General features: G+C 38.5%; 1 protein-coding gene and 1 long non-coding RNA gene across 4 annotated transcripts in view; both read right to left on the reverse strand.

The window, feature by feature from the left end:
* The window catches only part of NID1 (nidogen 1), a 34,558-nt gene extending 17,879 nt beyond the window's left edge, over window positions 1-16,679 (reverse strand). For both annotated transcript variants that reach the window (XM_053459138.1, XM_053459137.1), the window contains exons 1-9: window positions 16,344-16,679; window positions 12,167-12,463; window positions 9,228-9,460; window positions 8,313-8,644; window positions 5,439-5,588; window positions 4,465-4,716; window positions 3,736-3,936; window positions 2,277-2,510; window positions 65-208 (exon numbers count right to left, since the gene is read on the reverse strand). In XM_053459138.1, the coding sequence (XP_053315113.1) occupies window positions 65-208; window positions 2,277-2,510; window positions 3,736-3,936; window positions 4,465-4,716; window positions 5,439-5,588; window positions 8,313-8,644; window positions 9,228-9,460; window positions 12,167-12,463; window positions 16,344-16,565 (2,065 nt within the window). In that variant the 5' untranslated portion in view covers window positions 16,566-16,679. The remainder of the gene's footprint in view (window positions 1-64; window positions 209-2,276; window positions 2,511-3,735; window positions 3,937-4,464; window positions 4,717-5,438; window positions 5,589-8,312; window positions 8,645-9,227; window positions 9,461-12,166; window positions 12,464-16,343) is intronic.
* On the reverse strand, window positions 6,702-7,420 carry LOC128483091 (uncharacterized). 2 transcript variants are annotated; one of them, XR_008351041.1, is made up of 3 exons: window positions 7,360-7,420; window positions 6,928-7,230; window positions 6,702-6,786 (listed from the first exon to the last, which is right to left on the reverse strand). It is a non-coding gene; the product is annotated as an uncharacterized LOC128483091 (long non-coding RNA). The 2 variants fall into 2 exon arrangements; XR_008351040.1 differs by lacking the exon at window positions 7,360-7,420 and having other exon boundaries at window positions 6,928-7,261.
* Window positions 16,680-17,653: the final 974 nt, after the last annotated feature.

The following is a 17,653-nucleotide window of genomic DNA, read 5'->3' on the forward strand; positions in this document are numbered from 1 at the left end:
TTTGGAAAGAAAGAAATTACATATGACAAACATTTCCGTTGCGTGCTTAATAAACTATATTTACCGTAACATGCTCTTCCATCTCCGCGGAAGCCAGGTGAACATTCACATGTAAACTGATTTCCTTGGCCTGGACGACACAAGGCGTTCGTATCGCAGCCATGAGTACCAATATAACATGGGTTCCGATTTGATTCCTCTGAGCCCTCTGAGGAGGAAACACATTATTGTCAACAATAAAGTAGAGTGCCCATTCCCCTGCCACAAAAAAACAGTTGAGCGCGTGTGCCTGCCAAATTTGCCCTGTTTAACACAAAGTTGATACTTTACGAGAACACATACTTTCAAGAGACTAATATTTGGGACACAAAGTCCATTCTTATGTCAATCAATCTGGAAAAAATGGTCATCCAGATGAGGGTAAAGGTCATACTAGCCCTCCTAAACAAGGATTAGGCACCAATAAGAGTTACACCACCCTTGTCATAGGAGTACTACAAACACATGAATGTGTAAATGTGTCGTCCGGCCAAAAGAAACAGAATGTTCTGAACAATTATTTGTTTTCCTTGTATAAAGTTCAAGTTTAGCTGCACACAAAAACAGTTTTATACTATTTTCTAACTATCTTGACCTATGTTTTTTCTTTGAAGATGCACATTTCTGCATGTGAAATCAACATATTTTTTTAATGAATATATTTTGGCTATAAAGTTGCAGGGTCCACTGGGGAAATTTAGGGATGTGTACTGTATGCGTCGTTCTGGACCAGGCAGGGCAACATGAAAACGTCTGTGAGGTTGTCTGAAAAAAAAGGCACAGTGGTGGTCCAGGGAGGCCAAAAAAACCTCTTGGGCTAACACCTTCAGTGTAGACTTCAAAGTTTGCAGAGTTGAACTGGGGTCTACTAAAATCATTCAGATAGATCATGAGTCTAATTTTTCCAGTAATTTGGGAAGCAGAAAATAAATAAAAAAAGGATGGAAGGTTTCTTTACCACTAGCTCTTGAATGTTGTCTAAGACGTCTTTTGATGGATGGTTAAACTTATTTCCAAAGGTTTTCAAATGCTATAGCATATCCAAAACAGATGATATGTCTGAAATTAATGTTTTACAAGGTCTGATGTGACCGACACAGTGGAGCAGCAGATGAAGAGATGGGTTTGGTAGACTCTGGTAGAAATATTCAGACTGCAGAGGTGAAAGACAGAAGAAGGATAGTGCAGATAGAAGGGAGCTGCAGCAATGTGGAGACTTAACAAGGAAAGCAAAAACTAATGAGGTGTTCAACACAAGAACATGGCTAGTAGAGTCAAGCATAAAGCTCTTGCAACTTGGGCCATTGAATGAACTGTGAAACTGTTGATGGTGACAAAAATGTAAAATACTAAAAACCAATAGTTCAGACTTTGAGATGCCTTTGAGAGAGGATTGAAGCATGAGGAGAGCAGAAGCCCCATAATTTAGCCAGAAGTTACTCAAACAGAAAGCAGTAGGAGAAAGATGTTAAGAAATATAAGATGAGCTTTTTCCCACATTTGGGTCTCTCAAATATGCACGACCACAGTGTTCCAAATAAAATCGGTTTCAGCTGAAACTAGGTAAAAATATATTGCAGAAGTAACAAGTATCTGTTGCCCACGCTCCATTCCTGTTACACTGTAAACACGTTGCCTTATAGGGACATATTGCTATTTTACGTAAAGTGACTGGATTAGAATAGGACATTATTTTATGTTTTTGCGAGAAAATTTATATATATATAGATAATGCAGAGATCTTATTACACATACACTCCTGTCTGTGTGTCTGATTTCTCTCGCGCCGCTCGATAAAGATAGCTATATAATTCGGAACCCCAAAGTATAGAAGTTCTCGGACGTAGTTCGACAAAGGCTTGAGATAGACATTGCAGGAGGAACTCAAAATACAGGATTTAATCTAGAAGATGGTAGTGTTAAAGGCTGTAGGGAGATGTGTAATGAAAAATGGCATTTGACTATATGTTATTTGATGAAGAACACATCAGTAGAGCGCTGGGGACAGAAATAAGATTATGATGAGTTAAAAGACTACAATGAGAGAAACTAGGCTAGAAGTTTGTAGAATTTCTACTCCAGTAGAAAGCAGTCAAGATCTAGAGATGAATAGTATCGTGTATGTAGACCATTTGTTTGCCAATTTCAAATAATTCCATTGCTTCTTGTGTGGAAAAGATTTAAAACACACATAAAAGCTAAGTGAAAAGAACTTCATTAGAAGCATGCAGACTCACCACTAATTGATCCGATGGAGTTGCTGGAAGCATATCTGAGGATCTGCTCGTTTTTATTGTACAGAACAAATACTCTGTCCACTGAAAGCTGCTGTATGGCAGGAAGAACTGGGGCATTTGGATTATGAGAGCATTCCTGGAAAGAGATGGTCTGTTTCCACTGATAGGTGAACGTTTCCGAGTCCCCACCTGGGACCTCTATTGTGTATTCCCTGGTAGATACAGATGTTATAACTGGAAATATAACAAAAAGACAGAAACTGAGAAACACCAATATGCATTCAATATTTACATAAATTATGACAAATTAAACGCACATCTCCTACAGTATTGTTTAACCAATTTGACTTACCGTGTGTATGTATTACCCATTTGTGTATGACTTCACATTAAAACTAGACTTCACTAAACCAGAGATCTGGCTAACGTGCGTAAACAATCAGAACGTTGCCTGTCACATATTTTAGACTTTATCTAAATCTTAGTTTCAGACTTCAGCTAATTTAAGCCCCCCAAGCTTTCAACTTGTAATATGTTGTAGGCATAGTTTTAGGATCAGTGAATATAAGTTGCCTATGCAAGTCGACTGAAGGTCCCCCAAAATACGGGTTAAAGATTTCAAGGCTCATAGTTTTTTTGTGAGATTTACATATCAGGGTTGTATGTGACATGTTTCTGTAATGCAGACAGGAATGTTTTGTGATAACAATGAATGGAAGTCCAGAACGCATGGTCGTCAGCTCACTTAGATATACTTAAATGGAACTGACATTTTTAACTCAAAAGGAGAAGGGGTAACAAAGCATCAAGTACAGTGAGCCTTATGCATTTTGACAAGTAGATAGTATCAATGCAAATTATGCAAACAGCATATATTTCCAGCTTAACATACAGTACATGGAAACATTTATTAACCCCTTAAGGACAATGGGCGGTCCCCAAACCCATTGAAAACAATGCATTAAGGAGTTAAAACAGTAATGTAAGTATTGGAATTTGTATAAAGTATACATTTCAGCATGAGCTCTTGTAACTGGGATTCTTGAATCATGCATAGAAACAGGAAACCATTTTATATTAATCAACCTCTGTTCGCCTTATTCAGGTAGACTCAGGTTGTAACTGTCTCTATCTATATCTCTATACCAACCACTTATTATGCTAGTGTAATTTTACCCCTAATGATGAGGAGGATGCAGGAGAGGTTATAGTTCTGTTTGTGTCCCACAATACATGGGTGCCAATGTTAATCTATGGTTTTATCCTATTTTGTATTAAAGAGAAAACAAATAGATTTTGAGAACAGATATATATCAAAAAGATGGTCAAGGTACCAAACTACCTCTATATGCAATAAACCGTAAACACATGATAAAAATACACAACTAGCACTTTTCCACAGGGGCCATTATTAAAATGGTTAGAAAACTTCTTAGTAATAATGGAAACGGGATCTTACTATTGCTGGCGGTTTGGTAAAGCTCAGTGTAAGGTTCAATGTGAACTATGGAACCAGATGGAATTTCAGGCACACTGCCGTCAAGTTCAGTACTGATTGTAAGGTGGCCGTGTTCATCAACGCCATTGAACTGCTGTTTGATTACCAGTTTCTTGCTGCTTTGCAGGAAAGTAACCTCTGTGGTTCGTGTGAATTCTCCACCTAAAGAAATAAAACAAAAATAATTGGAAAACATAATATGGACATAAGAACAAGATTGGCCTTGAGAAACGTAAAAAGATTACCCATACATTTTTAGGAGTAGATTTTATGTCAAAATATCAGCCCCAGAATGTTTTCCCCATTGCTGTGTTATGCAGATGTGTTATCAGATGACAATTAGGATCTTTTGAGGAATGGAGCGAGTTGCTTTATGATGATTATAGGCAAACTGATAACAATAGGGTTGGATGAGCCAGTGTGAACGTAAGCTGGCCTCAAGCCAAACAACTGGTACAGGTTGGCTAATCAAGAGAGGATGAGCAGGAGCCATAGCTAAACCAGAAGCTTATTCTACTTTCACCAGTGCTTGACCTCTAAGGATTCCCCAAAGGATGCATGCGAGGACCTGCACGGACTCTGTTATGGCTTGACTTCTGCCCCTCTACAGCTGTCTAGTACACAGACAGACATGAGTGGAAAAAATAAGGACATGGTTAATAAAACTCTTCCAAGATACAATGCACTCACCAGTAATGCTGAATCCATTCTTGTACCCTGGTTGCTGCAGTGCAAACATCCAACCAATAACACCGCCAATTGGCACAAGTGGCAGCAAAGAGTAACCAAGAGAGTCAGCAATTGTGCTGATAGCTGTGTACGCTCGTCCATCATTAACAACAACATAGGAGTGCAGGTCGATATTGTCAAACGATACTGGATCTGGATTACTGCCCACATATATCCTTCCTTTCACTTTACCATTCACACGCTGAGCGGTTCCTGAAAAACACATTCAACATGCAGAAGTTCAAACAGGATCAATAAAGGGTTCAATAAAGGAAGTATTAAAAATGGTCACTTTTTGTCCATGTAAATTTAATATAGAGCTGCATGCATCTGAATGTATGAAATCAATGAAGGCACATGGATATAACATTAAAGGTGATGTGAACTTAGCTGTAGCCACTAATTCAAAGATCTGTATGCAAAGTATTATGTTCTGTATAGAGATTTGCACATTAATGAGTAAAATGAATGTTTGCTATAAAATAAAATGAGACTTTACTGAAAACAAGAAGCAATATTTATATATATTCTTCAACATGCTCATAGCACCCTTATTCTAGTCAAGAGAGCAGAGTTCTCAATAAATTCAAAGGATGAAGCAGTTGCCAATTACACTTCTTAACACTGATCTTTTGCCAGCCTACATGCAACCCCCATTGATTTTAACAGAAGCTCTACTGAACATGTACAGAAAGTATGCGTCTTTCGTGCACATCCTGGTTTCTGTCGAATCAGCCAGTGAAAGGGTTAAATGAGACAGAAGTCTATATTTTTTACCAACAATATCTAAAGACTTCTTGCACAAGTTGAATCTAGCGAAATATATTGCAGTCCATGCAAAATGGACTCTTTAACACCCAACAGTTGCCTAGGTTTTGTCCATTTTATTTTTGTGTAAATGCAGCTAAATTATGTTGTAATCCCAAAGATCTTACCTTCGGCCACGCATTGTCTTCCATTTCCATAGTAGCCAGAATTACAGCTACAACAAAATCCGGATGAAAAGTCTCTACAAAATGCATGAACGGAGCACTGATGGCGATTGTTGGCACAAGTTTGCTGGCTGCCTGTGTTATACTGGAATACTAAAAAGACAAAGAAAAAGATGACATGTAGGCACATAATTTACTTGCATTCAGGGGGGGTCTGGTGACAAAGGGACTTGATTCAAGAGCTGAACTCAAGGGAAGCACTAATTTACCTAATTTAACATTATTTTTAAGACTGAATTTCCACCCAGGATGCAAATGGTTTAGAGAATACCCATATGAAAATGTTCAGTGATTGTATTCATGCCGTTGACCCTTAGTAAGTTTAGGATGGGCAAACTCTACAAAATTCTGGAGAACCTTGTAGTTCATTGACAGGAACCTGTATTTATATTGTCGCAATACACTTAGCTTTCCCATACAGCACATGCATGAGAACCATTTTTTTAGTTTCTTCTTAGTTTTTTTTTAGTTTAGAGCAAGTAAATCAACTATAAAACTTAGAAAAGTAGTTTGTCCACCAGAAGTTCGGAGTAGGATCAGAGTGGAACACTCCCGCAATGACCCTACTGAAGTTCTTCACCCAAACCACTTGAGTACCTGTTGACCTCGAAGGACACTAGGTTCACTAAGCCAAGAAAAAGTAGCTACTTCTCATTAATGCTGAAGGGAACCTTCATAGTAGAAGTTGGTGGGAAATGAATTCAGGTTTCTGATTGAGGTCAGGAAACTGGAGGCACGCAGAGTATATGATACTAAAACACAAAACACCGGGCAAGGCAGTGGTCAAGGCTAATGTATGAGTAATCAAGGTCAATGGCAATACACAAATGCCTCCGCTACAAAGGTTATGCCAGGTAGTCCTAGGACAACTACGGTAGATTGAAGCAGGTTTTTATAGGCCTGGTAGTAAACTTAGTGAGTAACAGACTGCATGTGAACCCAGGTGAATAAAATAAGCTTCAGGAAGCATTCTTCACGCTGAACAAATTCCCTGTTGGCAGTGGTAATAAATGCACACATCTCAAGCTGTTAGGTCTGGCATTCACGCGCAAGTGAGTTGATTGTTTCGCTTAATGTGGGGACTGTAAAGTCCTTATGCTCAATTAAAAAAAAACGCACTGGGATTGGTACTCTGTAATCATTATGAAGTGCTCAATACAACCGCAGGCTACCAGGATTATTATATACGACTGCTCTTTTTTGACAACAATTTCACATCAGTCCTTCAAACTGTCTGACCGATATCCCTTAGGAGAAAACAGTGTCACGCTGACATTTATCAGATGACATGCTTACCCAAGTTGGTGCAATGCATGTCAATCCTCCTTTACAATAGAAATTGTTACAGGGACGGTATTTTAAATATTCTGAAATTGTTTCATTAATGAATACACCGTACTATGTATCCATAAGGGCAGATGCTAGTGACAACACAGCAAAGATAAGAGTATAACAGATGTGGCAGTACTAATCATCAGCATAGTAAATATAAATTAGAAGCAGATGCGTTTATAATTGGATAATGCAGCAGACATACTTTTGTTTAACTATGATTCCTCTTTTCCATAGTTTAATCAAACATAATTTTTTCATGACAAGTAGATTCTTCTTTGAAATCATAGAATAAGTGATTATAATTCTTAGTGCTAATATGTAAAAACTACTACTACTACTACTACTACTACTACAGGGTAGGTGCCACTCCTGAACAATAACCCTATGTATCAGACTCGGACTAGACATCTGGCACACTGGACAAATGATGGGTGGGCTGCTGGCAGACATCACCACATACTCACTGAATCTGCCGCTATGTGAGCAGAGAAAAGTAGTGTGCAGCTGTGCATATCCAGCTGTTGGCCACACTGACGTCATCAGAAAGCCACCACCTTAAAGTGCCAGGACTGCCTGACCATCCCCAGCCAAGCCATGCTATGTATGTTCCCTTATTAAGGTAATAACTAGACTTGGGCGCCGTGTTCCTTTTTGCGGGGAAAATATCTTCGTATTCCACAAACATTTGTGTACATTCTTTGTATTCACTTTTTTTCTTATTTTTTGCTGGTTTTTTTTTTAGACGGGGTTAATGTGGTAATGGTACGCAGCAGCTTTGGCGCCAGGATTTTAAAGGTTCGTACGAGCAACTCTATTGGTCGCCGGCAGGGTCCTCCTCTGCATCCACAAATAAAGGGCAGCTGCTCTTCATTGGTTGAGGTCAGACGAGCACCCTGCCAGCAACCAATAGAGTTGCTCGTATGGACTTTTAAAATCCTGGGGCTGAAAATCCGCCTGGGGAGACCACTGGCCTCCCCGGTCCAGGAGTTAAAGGCCCGTACGAGCGACTCTATTGGTTGCTCGTACGGACCTTTAACTCCTGACAGCGAAACTTGGCCTGGAGAGGTTCCAGGAGTTAAAGGTCCGTGCGAGCGACTCTATTGGTCGTCAACAGGGAGCCCCTCTGGCAGAGGAGCTCCCTGCCGGCGACCAATAGAGTCGCTTGTACAGACCTTTAACTACTGATGGCGAAGGCCAGCTGCCCTTTATTGGTTGATGCCAGAGGAGGCCCCTGCCGGCGCTTGTACAGACCTTTAACTACTGATGGCGAAGGGCAGCTGCCCTTTATTGGTTGATGCCAGAGGAGGCATCCTACCTGATTTCCTTTATTGATTTATATTTAGACACATTACACATTACACAATAAATTTTTTTTTTTAAATAAATAAATGAAAGCTACAGTACCAGAGATTCTTAATTTTCTTTTTTGGTCACAGCCAAGAGGCAAAGCATAGAACTAGGGCAGTGGTTAATTAAACTTACCAATTCCAGTATCACCAATGTTTTCATCCACATGCACTACTTCCTGATTTGTATTGGGTATCTGATATCTGTAGGTATCTAATTCAATGACATCTGACTGCTGATGAGGATTCGATTCATCTGGACTCAAAGTACTTATTGGAAAGCTTTCAGGAACCTGATAGGGTAAATAATCATCTTCTCCTGGTTGTTCCGGTTGGACAGAAAACTGATGATCTACTGTTTCGGTAGGGGAGACTGGAGCACCAACATTAGCAGGCACAACGGATGTAGTGGTAGATGGACTCCCTATTTCATAAACCCAGACTCCCTGCATCCCTGAATTGCTATTCCTGGAAATTAAGAAATAAAGAGAAACTTACATTAACAATAACAAATCGTAACTGTGAATTCCTACACACCCTATAGGCAGTTTAATAGACATTCATAAACACTATTGCAACAGTGCTCAACAAAAGTATAATGACTTTTTCTTATTTGCCGATATCAGATACAAAATAAAATTCAAGACAACACACAAGACAATTCAAGGTTTCAAGACAACACAGAAATGACTTATTTGATAAGCGATCATTTAAAAGTGAGCTTGCTTAGCAAGTGATTGTTATATGATCAGATTTAAAGCTGGCCACATGGAAATATTTATGAAGGTACGCTCCAAATCTATACAACTTCATAATGTGTAAAAAAAATGGTTAACTTAAAATACCTATAAGGTGTCAAGGCTAAAATCTGCAGAGAAAACAGAAGCAAAGACCACTTTCTTTAATAAACAGGGACACACATAACAAAATAAGGCCTACTTACAGATTATATTCTGGATTGTAGCTAATTTATTTAGGAAACAATACTAGAAAGCTAAAACCTTAATAATGAATGGGAATTCATCGTGATCAAAAGTAAAGTCTGGCCTACCATGGCAAGCTTTCCACCGACTGTTTATCATTTGCAAATTCATTGTGTGGACCTGTTTTCGTCCAGAAAAGAAATTTTTGTGTGCCTTTGCTAAATCCAACTCGAGCTGAGATTTCTTCATCATAGGTCTTTTTGGACTGTGTTCCATAGAAGGTAAGACCATCCTCTGGATATAAGAAAATAGCATAGGACTTGGAATCATCAGAGGCTAGAGCAGCCTGAAATGTATTTCTCTAAAAATAAAAAAAAACACAATACCAAATAGTTATGAACAAAAATCATAATGCTTGATGTCGATGACAGATACAACATTGCTGCCCGATCAGATTGATGATTTTAGTCAGGTCTTCCTTGATGGCCAATCCTGTTGTTCAATCAGACTGCTGATTTCGGTAAAGCCTTATAATAAAGGACAATTTCCCAGTCAAAATCGATTTGATGAACTTTGACATGATGGTCAGTCCAATCTGATTTATTTTCTCTTTCTTTAAAACTACCAACTGAGATGTCATAATGTTAACTGTATTTTTGGTCCATTTGGGTTTGTCTTAACATTGGCTTTGATCTAGCTGGCCTATGGGGGTTTTACTTACTCTGATAAACGACAGTATGAGATGCAACTTTCAGAGTATCTTGATTATGCAACGGAGGTTCAGAATACTCTTGTGACAATGGGGTCTATTCAATATAGGGAATTTACCACAGAGTTTGGAACTCCCTCACTTCATCATTTATTATGAAATTCAATGGGTCCTGCCCTTCTTAATTTGTTGTGGGTTGTGAGAGTTAAAATCACAGGTATCCTGCAAATTTTCCTGTGAACCCTTCTTTAGTAAATAGACCCAAAAGAAAAAAAAACTATTTAAAGGGTACCTGTGCAGACCTTGAAACAAGACGGTATCTTCCCCAGTGGTGGACATTTAAAGTGGGTTTCTAATACACATATGTTATTTTAAACTGAAAACGCAATTCCAAGAGTTACTTTTTTAAATGTAGGATTTAAGAAATATGACTTAACTTCTTTACGCAGGAAGCCTAACTTGTAGAATGTATTAGATTACAGTTAGTTATTAGGAAAAGTCTTCCCAAATAATTTTTTTTTTACTTTTTCTATAATTTAATTACTTAAAAGCTGTTATGTTTCAGATTTATACTATTTACATCACTTGATATATACAGTGAAGGAATAAAATATTTGATCCCCTGCTGATTTTGTACGTTTGCCCACTGACAAAGACATGATCAGTCTATAATTTTAATGGTAGGTTTATTTGAATAGTGAGATACAGAATAAAGCATTTCAAATAAGTTATTGACATTTGCATTTTACTCAGTGACATAAGTATTTGATCCCCTATCAATCAGCAAGATGTCTGGCTCTCAGGTGTCTTTTATATAGGTAACAAGCTGAGATTAGGAGCACTCTCTTAAAGGGAGTGCTCCTATTCTCAGTTTGTTACCTATATAAAATACACCTGTCCACAGAAGCAATCAGATTCCAAACTCTCCGCCATGGCCAAGACCAAAGAGCTATCCAAGGATGTCAGGGACAAGATTGTAGACCTACACAAGGCTGGAATGGGCTACAAGACCATCGCCAAGCAGCTTGGTGAGAAGGTGACAACAGTTGGTGCAATTATTCGCAAATGGCAGAAACACAAAATTACTGTAAATCTCCCTGTCTGGGGCTCCATGCAACATCTCACCTCATGCAGTTTCAATGATCATGAGAATAGTGAGGAATCAGCCCAGAACTACACGGTAGGATCTTGTGAATGATCTCAAGGCAGCTGGGACCATAGTCACCAAGAAAACAATTGGTAACACACTATGCCGTGAAAGACTGAAATCCTACAGCGCCCGCAAGGTCCCCCTGCTCAAGGAAGCACATATACAGGCCAGTCTGAAGTTTACCAATGAACATCTGAATGATTCAGAGGAGAACTGGGTGAAAGTGTTGTGGTCAGATGAGACCAAAATCGAGCTATCTGGTATCAACTCAACGCACTGTGTTTGGAGGAGGAGGAATGCTGCCTATGACCCCAATAACACCATACCCACCATGAAACATGGAGGGGGAAACATTATGCTTTGGGGGTGTTTTTCTGCTAAGGGGACAGGACAACTTAGGGTGGATAGATGGGGCCATGTACTGTCAAATCATGGATGAGAACCCCCTTCCCTCAGCCAGGACATTGAAAATGGGTCGTGGATGGGTATAATAGCATGACAATGACCCAAGACATATGACCAAGGCAACAAAGGAGTGACTCAAGAAGTCTCCAGACCTTAATCCCATAGAAAATCTGTGGAGTGAGCTGAAGGTTCGAGTTGCAGAACGTCAGCCTCGAAACCTTAATGACTTGGAGAGGATCTGCAAAGAGGAGTGGGACAAAATCCCTTCTGAGATGTGTGCAAACTGGGTGGCCAACTACAAGAAACGTCTGACCTCTGTGATTGCCAACAAGGGTTTTTGCAACCAAGTTCTAAATCATGTTTTGCAAAGGGGTCAAAAACTTATTTCACAGAGTAAAATGCAAATCAATTATTAATTTATTTGAAATGTGTTATTCTGGATTTTGTTGTTGTTATTCTGTCTCTCACTGTTCAAATAAACCTACCATTAAAATTATAGACTAATCATGTCTTTGTCAGTGGGCAAACGTACCAAATCAGCAGGGGTCAAATATTTTTTTTCCTTTACTGTATACATACAAAATAACATAACACTGTACACAACACTGTATATACGCACACATAATAATAATAATATGGCCACTTAAAATAATTTGACATATGCAAGAGGTTCTTTTTATATATGACATAATATCAATGTTGATTTAACGGTTGGTTTATGTTGTCCTTTGCCTCACCTCATTACAGTCCGTCATTGCTATAGTACCACATTAAAATAAAACGCACTTCTATTCAGAAAGTACCTTGTATTCTGGAATGCTGTCTCCTCTTTGCGTGAAGTAAGGTGCCACATCGTCCCATGTAACAATTACAGCAGATGTAGGATTAAAACTACTTTCTGGAAATGCTCTGTAGATATGGTTAGCTACCAGATCTAAAGTCTCTTGGGATGAGCTTTCTTGATAAAAGATATTTCCACTTTCTGTTGTATCAAGATCAGAATAAAATGGAGCAATCACCCCAAAATTTGGTGGGAATGTTTCAAGATATTCATCTTCGTTGGTAGGTTCATTTGTTGCAATAATTCCATTAGTAGAAATCTGAAAATAGCAAACAAAAATGAAATAATGATTACTTCAAATAAATCTGATAAATACTCACGTAAATGTAGTACAAGGATTCAAAATGCGACAAAAATTCTTGTTTAAACTTATATACGCTCATATTCCCATGAGGTTTGTTTCTAAAATAGGTTGAGTATTTAAAACACCATCATATAGATTTGGTGACGATAAAATAAAAACTGTTAACCCAATTGTCAGGGAGATTTTTTATGCTCTACTGACATTCTCCTTTACTTAGTGATAAAATGTAAGATTTAGAAATGTGACAAATACGACTTTTTCCCATAGTTACATGATCAATGTGGTTGTTCTTTCTTAAATATGTTATTGCTCACTTACAGACATCTCCCTTACTCACATTTCAAGTCTGACACTCAAAGAATTCCTTTCACTTACATTCTACATTTTTTGCCCTCAAATTCCTATGACTCCTGTTGTGTAGAAATACCAACTGACCCAACGATCTTTACATGATTGACTTGTGTAATCCACTCTTAATTTGGTTTTTAACAAGCAGGATTTAGGGAGGTAAAATTCTGCATGGATAAAAGCCTATACCAGGCAATCAAAATCGGCCAACTATTGCCACTCATGTTGTCTTCGTCAAAGAAAAAGAAATATTGTCAAAAACACAAAAAGAAATCATTTAATATATTTATGGCAAAATAAGACATGGAAGCAACTGTAACCATGATAACTGCAACATCCATGCCTATATACCAACATTAGGAAAGTTTACTCTTACCTAGCTCTTGCAATTTACTGTAATTTTTCTTGCAAACATAATAGATTAATGTGCTGTGTTTTGTAGATCCACACGAGTTTCAAGTAAAAAGGTACCCAAGTATACTAATGAATTGCTATTCTCGACTTTTTAGGCTGTGCTTATGTTGAAGGCTCCTGTAACGGCTTCAACATGAGTTTAACTTTTTAGTTTTGTAGAGTTCTTGTCCATATTTCCACAAATTAGCACAGCAACACTTTTTCCATATGAGAACACACATATATATATATATATAAACACACACACTTATATATATATACTTTCTCTTCTTTTCCTCCCCTTCCTTTTTATTGAAGGTTTTATCTTCTCGTTATTTTTATATTGTTGTTATTTTGTATTTCATGTGGTCTACTTATGTAAAAACACACTGTATAGCTTTGTCCTATAGAAGGTCTATGTGTCCTATACAAGTTCTTAAATTAACAGTGGGTGATATTAAAGAATATTTATATGGTACAAATGTCACTCCTATTAAACAAAAACGAAAGACTTAAAAAAGGTTAAATAACATTAACACTAATCCCAGCTGTTCTACATGAAAGACACTTTTTCACCAGACTGCCAAGCTATTTGACCTCAGAAACATAAGAATCCTACATATGAAATTGGCTACAGAGATACTAAACAAAAAAAGAGTAACCCAAAACGGAAATGCAGCTGGAAATATAATTAAATCCATATGTATTCCAAAAAGAAGGAGTGTAAATGCTGCTGGACATAATTTAAATAACAGCTACACATATTTTGTAGGACAAAATGGGGAGGAAAGTTCAAAGGTTGAATTCTTAAGCAAACTGTAGAAAGCAAACAGCCATGGAATACAAATAATACTTACGGACAGTTTACAAAAACCAGAAATGTTTAATTTATATAAATGTACAAAAAAAAAGGCTCGGTTTAGATATTGCTAAAGTTTTTTGTTTAAAATGAGTAGTTACCAAGGGTATATTAACTGAAACATGAAAAGGGCTACAGAATGTCAGCTAGCCACCATTACTTTATGTAATTCATTGGGAAACGTACCTTGCTGAGATAAATGTTTATAAATTAGGGAATTATTTGCTTTTGTGGAATGTGAGGTTTCCAATTTAATGTATCTATTCTGCTAAAACAGGGTGTTAAAAGAAAAGTTGAGTGACTCTTACATCATTAATGATTACTTTGCTCTTTGTCCCCACCTATGCTAGGTTAGCTGCGTTGACTGGGTCTACATATTCATAGCATTGTTATTGATACAAGAGAAACATTTTCAGGAAATTTGGTCATATATTGTAGGTTACAACTGTGAGAACATGTATTTATGAAAATATTTCTCAAATAACATCATTGTGTTATTTTTTTTAAAGGAAAAAAGAGTCAAGATGCACAAAGGCAAAGTTGGCAAAGGAGAAGAACGCAGTACATTCCAGAAGAAAGACAGTTTCCCTTACTCCATATTGGCAAGCAGAAAAGATGAATTCAGGTTAAAGCTCATGTTTTGAAAGGATGAATGATGTGTGAAAGAAGTAACGGGATGAGCAAAAAAAATGAGTGGAAATAAGATCGGATTGCCACCATGGTTAGCTAGTCCTTGCTGTGAGGTCAAAGATTAAAGAGAATACCTGGAGATGGCAGATGGCTTTAGAACATCTATAGATATGATAACCTTATGCAGAATGATAGACGGAATATCTGAGTGCCAATGAGAGAGAAGAACAGCAGATTACAGCATCATGCAAAAATCGGCATATTACATGGTGTCTGAAAGGGGTAAAAAGTAAAGCATAGGGAGACGGGGGATAATCTGCTTTGGGATTAAATAAATGTTTTTAGTTCACAAAGTCTTTCTGACACGAAAGCAGAATGCAACCGGCGGTAATGTCAGGTACCAGGGGTCTCCAAATGGTGGCTCATGACGGAGTAGCTCAGGAGCGACCGGAACACATCGTATCTGAAGGAATGGGACGTTTCCATATGTACTTTAAAACTCAAGTAATGCAGAGCATTGTGTTTTACACACAGAGAGGGGGACCAAAAGCGCATACACAACTTTTCTCTTTCCTAGAGCGCCATTTCTAAAGAGGACATTAAAAAGGCACTTAGCAACAAGTAGGTATTAACCCTTCTCATTCCGTCTTCTCCTACCCAACAGCCTTTCAATTAATTTGAATTTTAATATATATATATATATATAGCTTACTGTACCATGCTGGAGAAGCTGAGGAAGTAGGAGAAAGTTGATGTTAATATCCCACATTTAATAGGCAGTTATGGTATTTTCCACACAATCGGATAATAATGATGGTTACAAGAATTAAAATACTTTGCTAATGGTGTATGATGATGATGATGATGATGATGATTATTATTATTATGCTGGCAAATGACAACCTTTAGGGAAACATTGTAAAATTGCCTAGTCATCTTCCAGGAATTAATATATTAAAGTTGCCAGTTTAATTGCATAATCACTAATGTATTATTATTTCTAAAGAAAACAGTTTAAATTCTGCCCTAGTAAACAAAATGCAAGAACAAAAATAATTTTGTTAGAAATACTCATCATCAAAAAAGATGCAAACCTTTCCACAAACAAACATATACATTGTGTGAGTGTATGTAAAATCAGAAGCATACGGTATACACAAATAGTTCACAAATCCTAAACTTCCCAAACTACTGGTTTTATTATTTAAAAGGGCAAACATCCTACATCCAGTATGGGGTTTATCTTGGTTCCCTATGCATTATATATAGATAACAGCTAAGTTGCATGTGAAACTCTAACCTCTGCAGGCATGGGCGTCTGTACTACATCAAATGGGGCACTTCACTGACAATTCCATTTTGGGCTATGCAGTCAGCTCTGGTATTCTCAGAACAGAGACTTGCATAGTAAAATTTGCTGAGATAAGGAATCCTATAAACAAACCACACCGATCTCAGTGAACTATTTGGAGATCCCAAGTCATCACAGCAATGCAGTGCCTACAAAGTATATAATAACAGCCTGGCATGCCCTTTTACCATGCAGACACCCCAGATCGGTTTTATCACAGTATCCATAAGCGCAGGAGCAGCAGCAATACTCACGTATAGGGTAGATACAGAGTCATCATAGAAGCGGAGAGGCTGGCTGAGAGTGAGGGGCTCTGACACATCATCCCCAAGGGGAAGCTCTAAATCCCCTAGATTTGGTCCATAGGGCAGCAGCTGATTGATAGTTATACAGGTACCAGGATGGGACAGGAAACATAGCAAGATATGAGAAAACGCCACAAAATACAGCATCCTGATGGCGGAGTGGAGCATCATGAGGTTAAATCAGTTGGCATCGATCTGGTGATATAGAGGAAAGAAGATAAAGATGTTAGGAGCGGACTGTCTAATCGGCTAAGAAGTCAGGAATGCTGCGCTGCCTCCTACTTTCCTAATCTACTTCGCTTCTGCAGAACTAGGCGATCGGTTGGGTGGGTTTAGGGCGCGTAATCCAATCGGAAATTAGGGGCGGGGTTTAGGCGTCTCATTTGCCTGTACTTTACTACTCGTGCGATTATCGTTCCATACCATGATAAATAACGGGCCGGGAGTGGTACTCTATCGTCAGGTATGCACAAACACTAATACACAATACTAATATATAATTGCCCCCCCTGTTTTTGAACATTTTCATTTATGCAAATTACTTAGGTATTTTAAGATCCTTAAAGGGACACCCCAACGGCAGAAGAATGCATAGTAAAGTACATGGTGATTGGTGAGTACTTTAATATACATTATTACAAACTCAAAATAATATCTGCCACCATAATATCTGCCACACCAATCCAGAGGTGAGCTTAAGGTTAGTGGCCCCCAGGTGCAGTGCGGGTGCTTCACCTAGGCAAGTCACGGCGTGTCACATGAGAGCTCTGAATAGTAATGGTGCAAATGGAGGCGGGAGAGCAGCGCAGGGGTAAAGTCTTTAACAGCTGAGCCTACCTTCTCCACCAACCATTTCCGCTTCCCTGTTTCCTTTCCAGTGGCTCCCCTTTATCTATTGCCTCTTCTTTCTTTGTCCTCTTCTCCCTGGTATCAGCTCCATTGACCAGGTCTCCCGGAGCACTTCTGCAAAAAAGGGTGGAGCGTCAGCGCACATCTCCTCCCCCGAATAGAGGAATGCACGAGAGACTGCATCTGTGATGTGTGCCATGCCGCCACCCTTCTGCAGAAGTACTCCAAGAAGCCAGAATATCGCAGACAGATTCACAGAGAAAGAGAAGTGTTTCTGCACCTGTCTTACTCCTCTTGAAGTACTTCTTCAAGCACAGCCTACACAGAATGACATCATATGAGGACACCACCTTTCACTGGGTCAGCACTAGGCAAAGCCCAAGGTCTAATTATTCTGTAACATCAAACCA

Source organism: Spea bombifrons, chromosome 3 (assembly GCF_027358695.1).
Source record: "Spea bombifrons isolate aSpeBom1 chromosome 3, aSpeBom1.2.pri, whole genome shotgun sequence".
NCBI classification, from domain to species: domain Eukaryota; kingdom Metazoa; phylum Chordata; class Amphibia; order Anura; family Pelobatidae; genus Spea; species Spea bombifrons.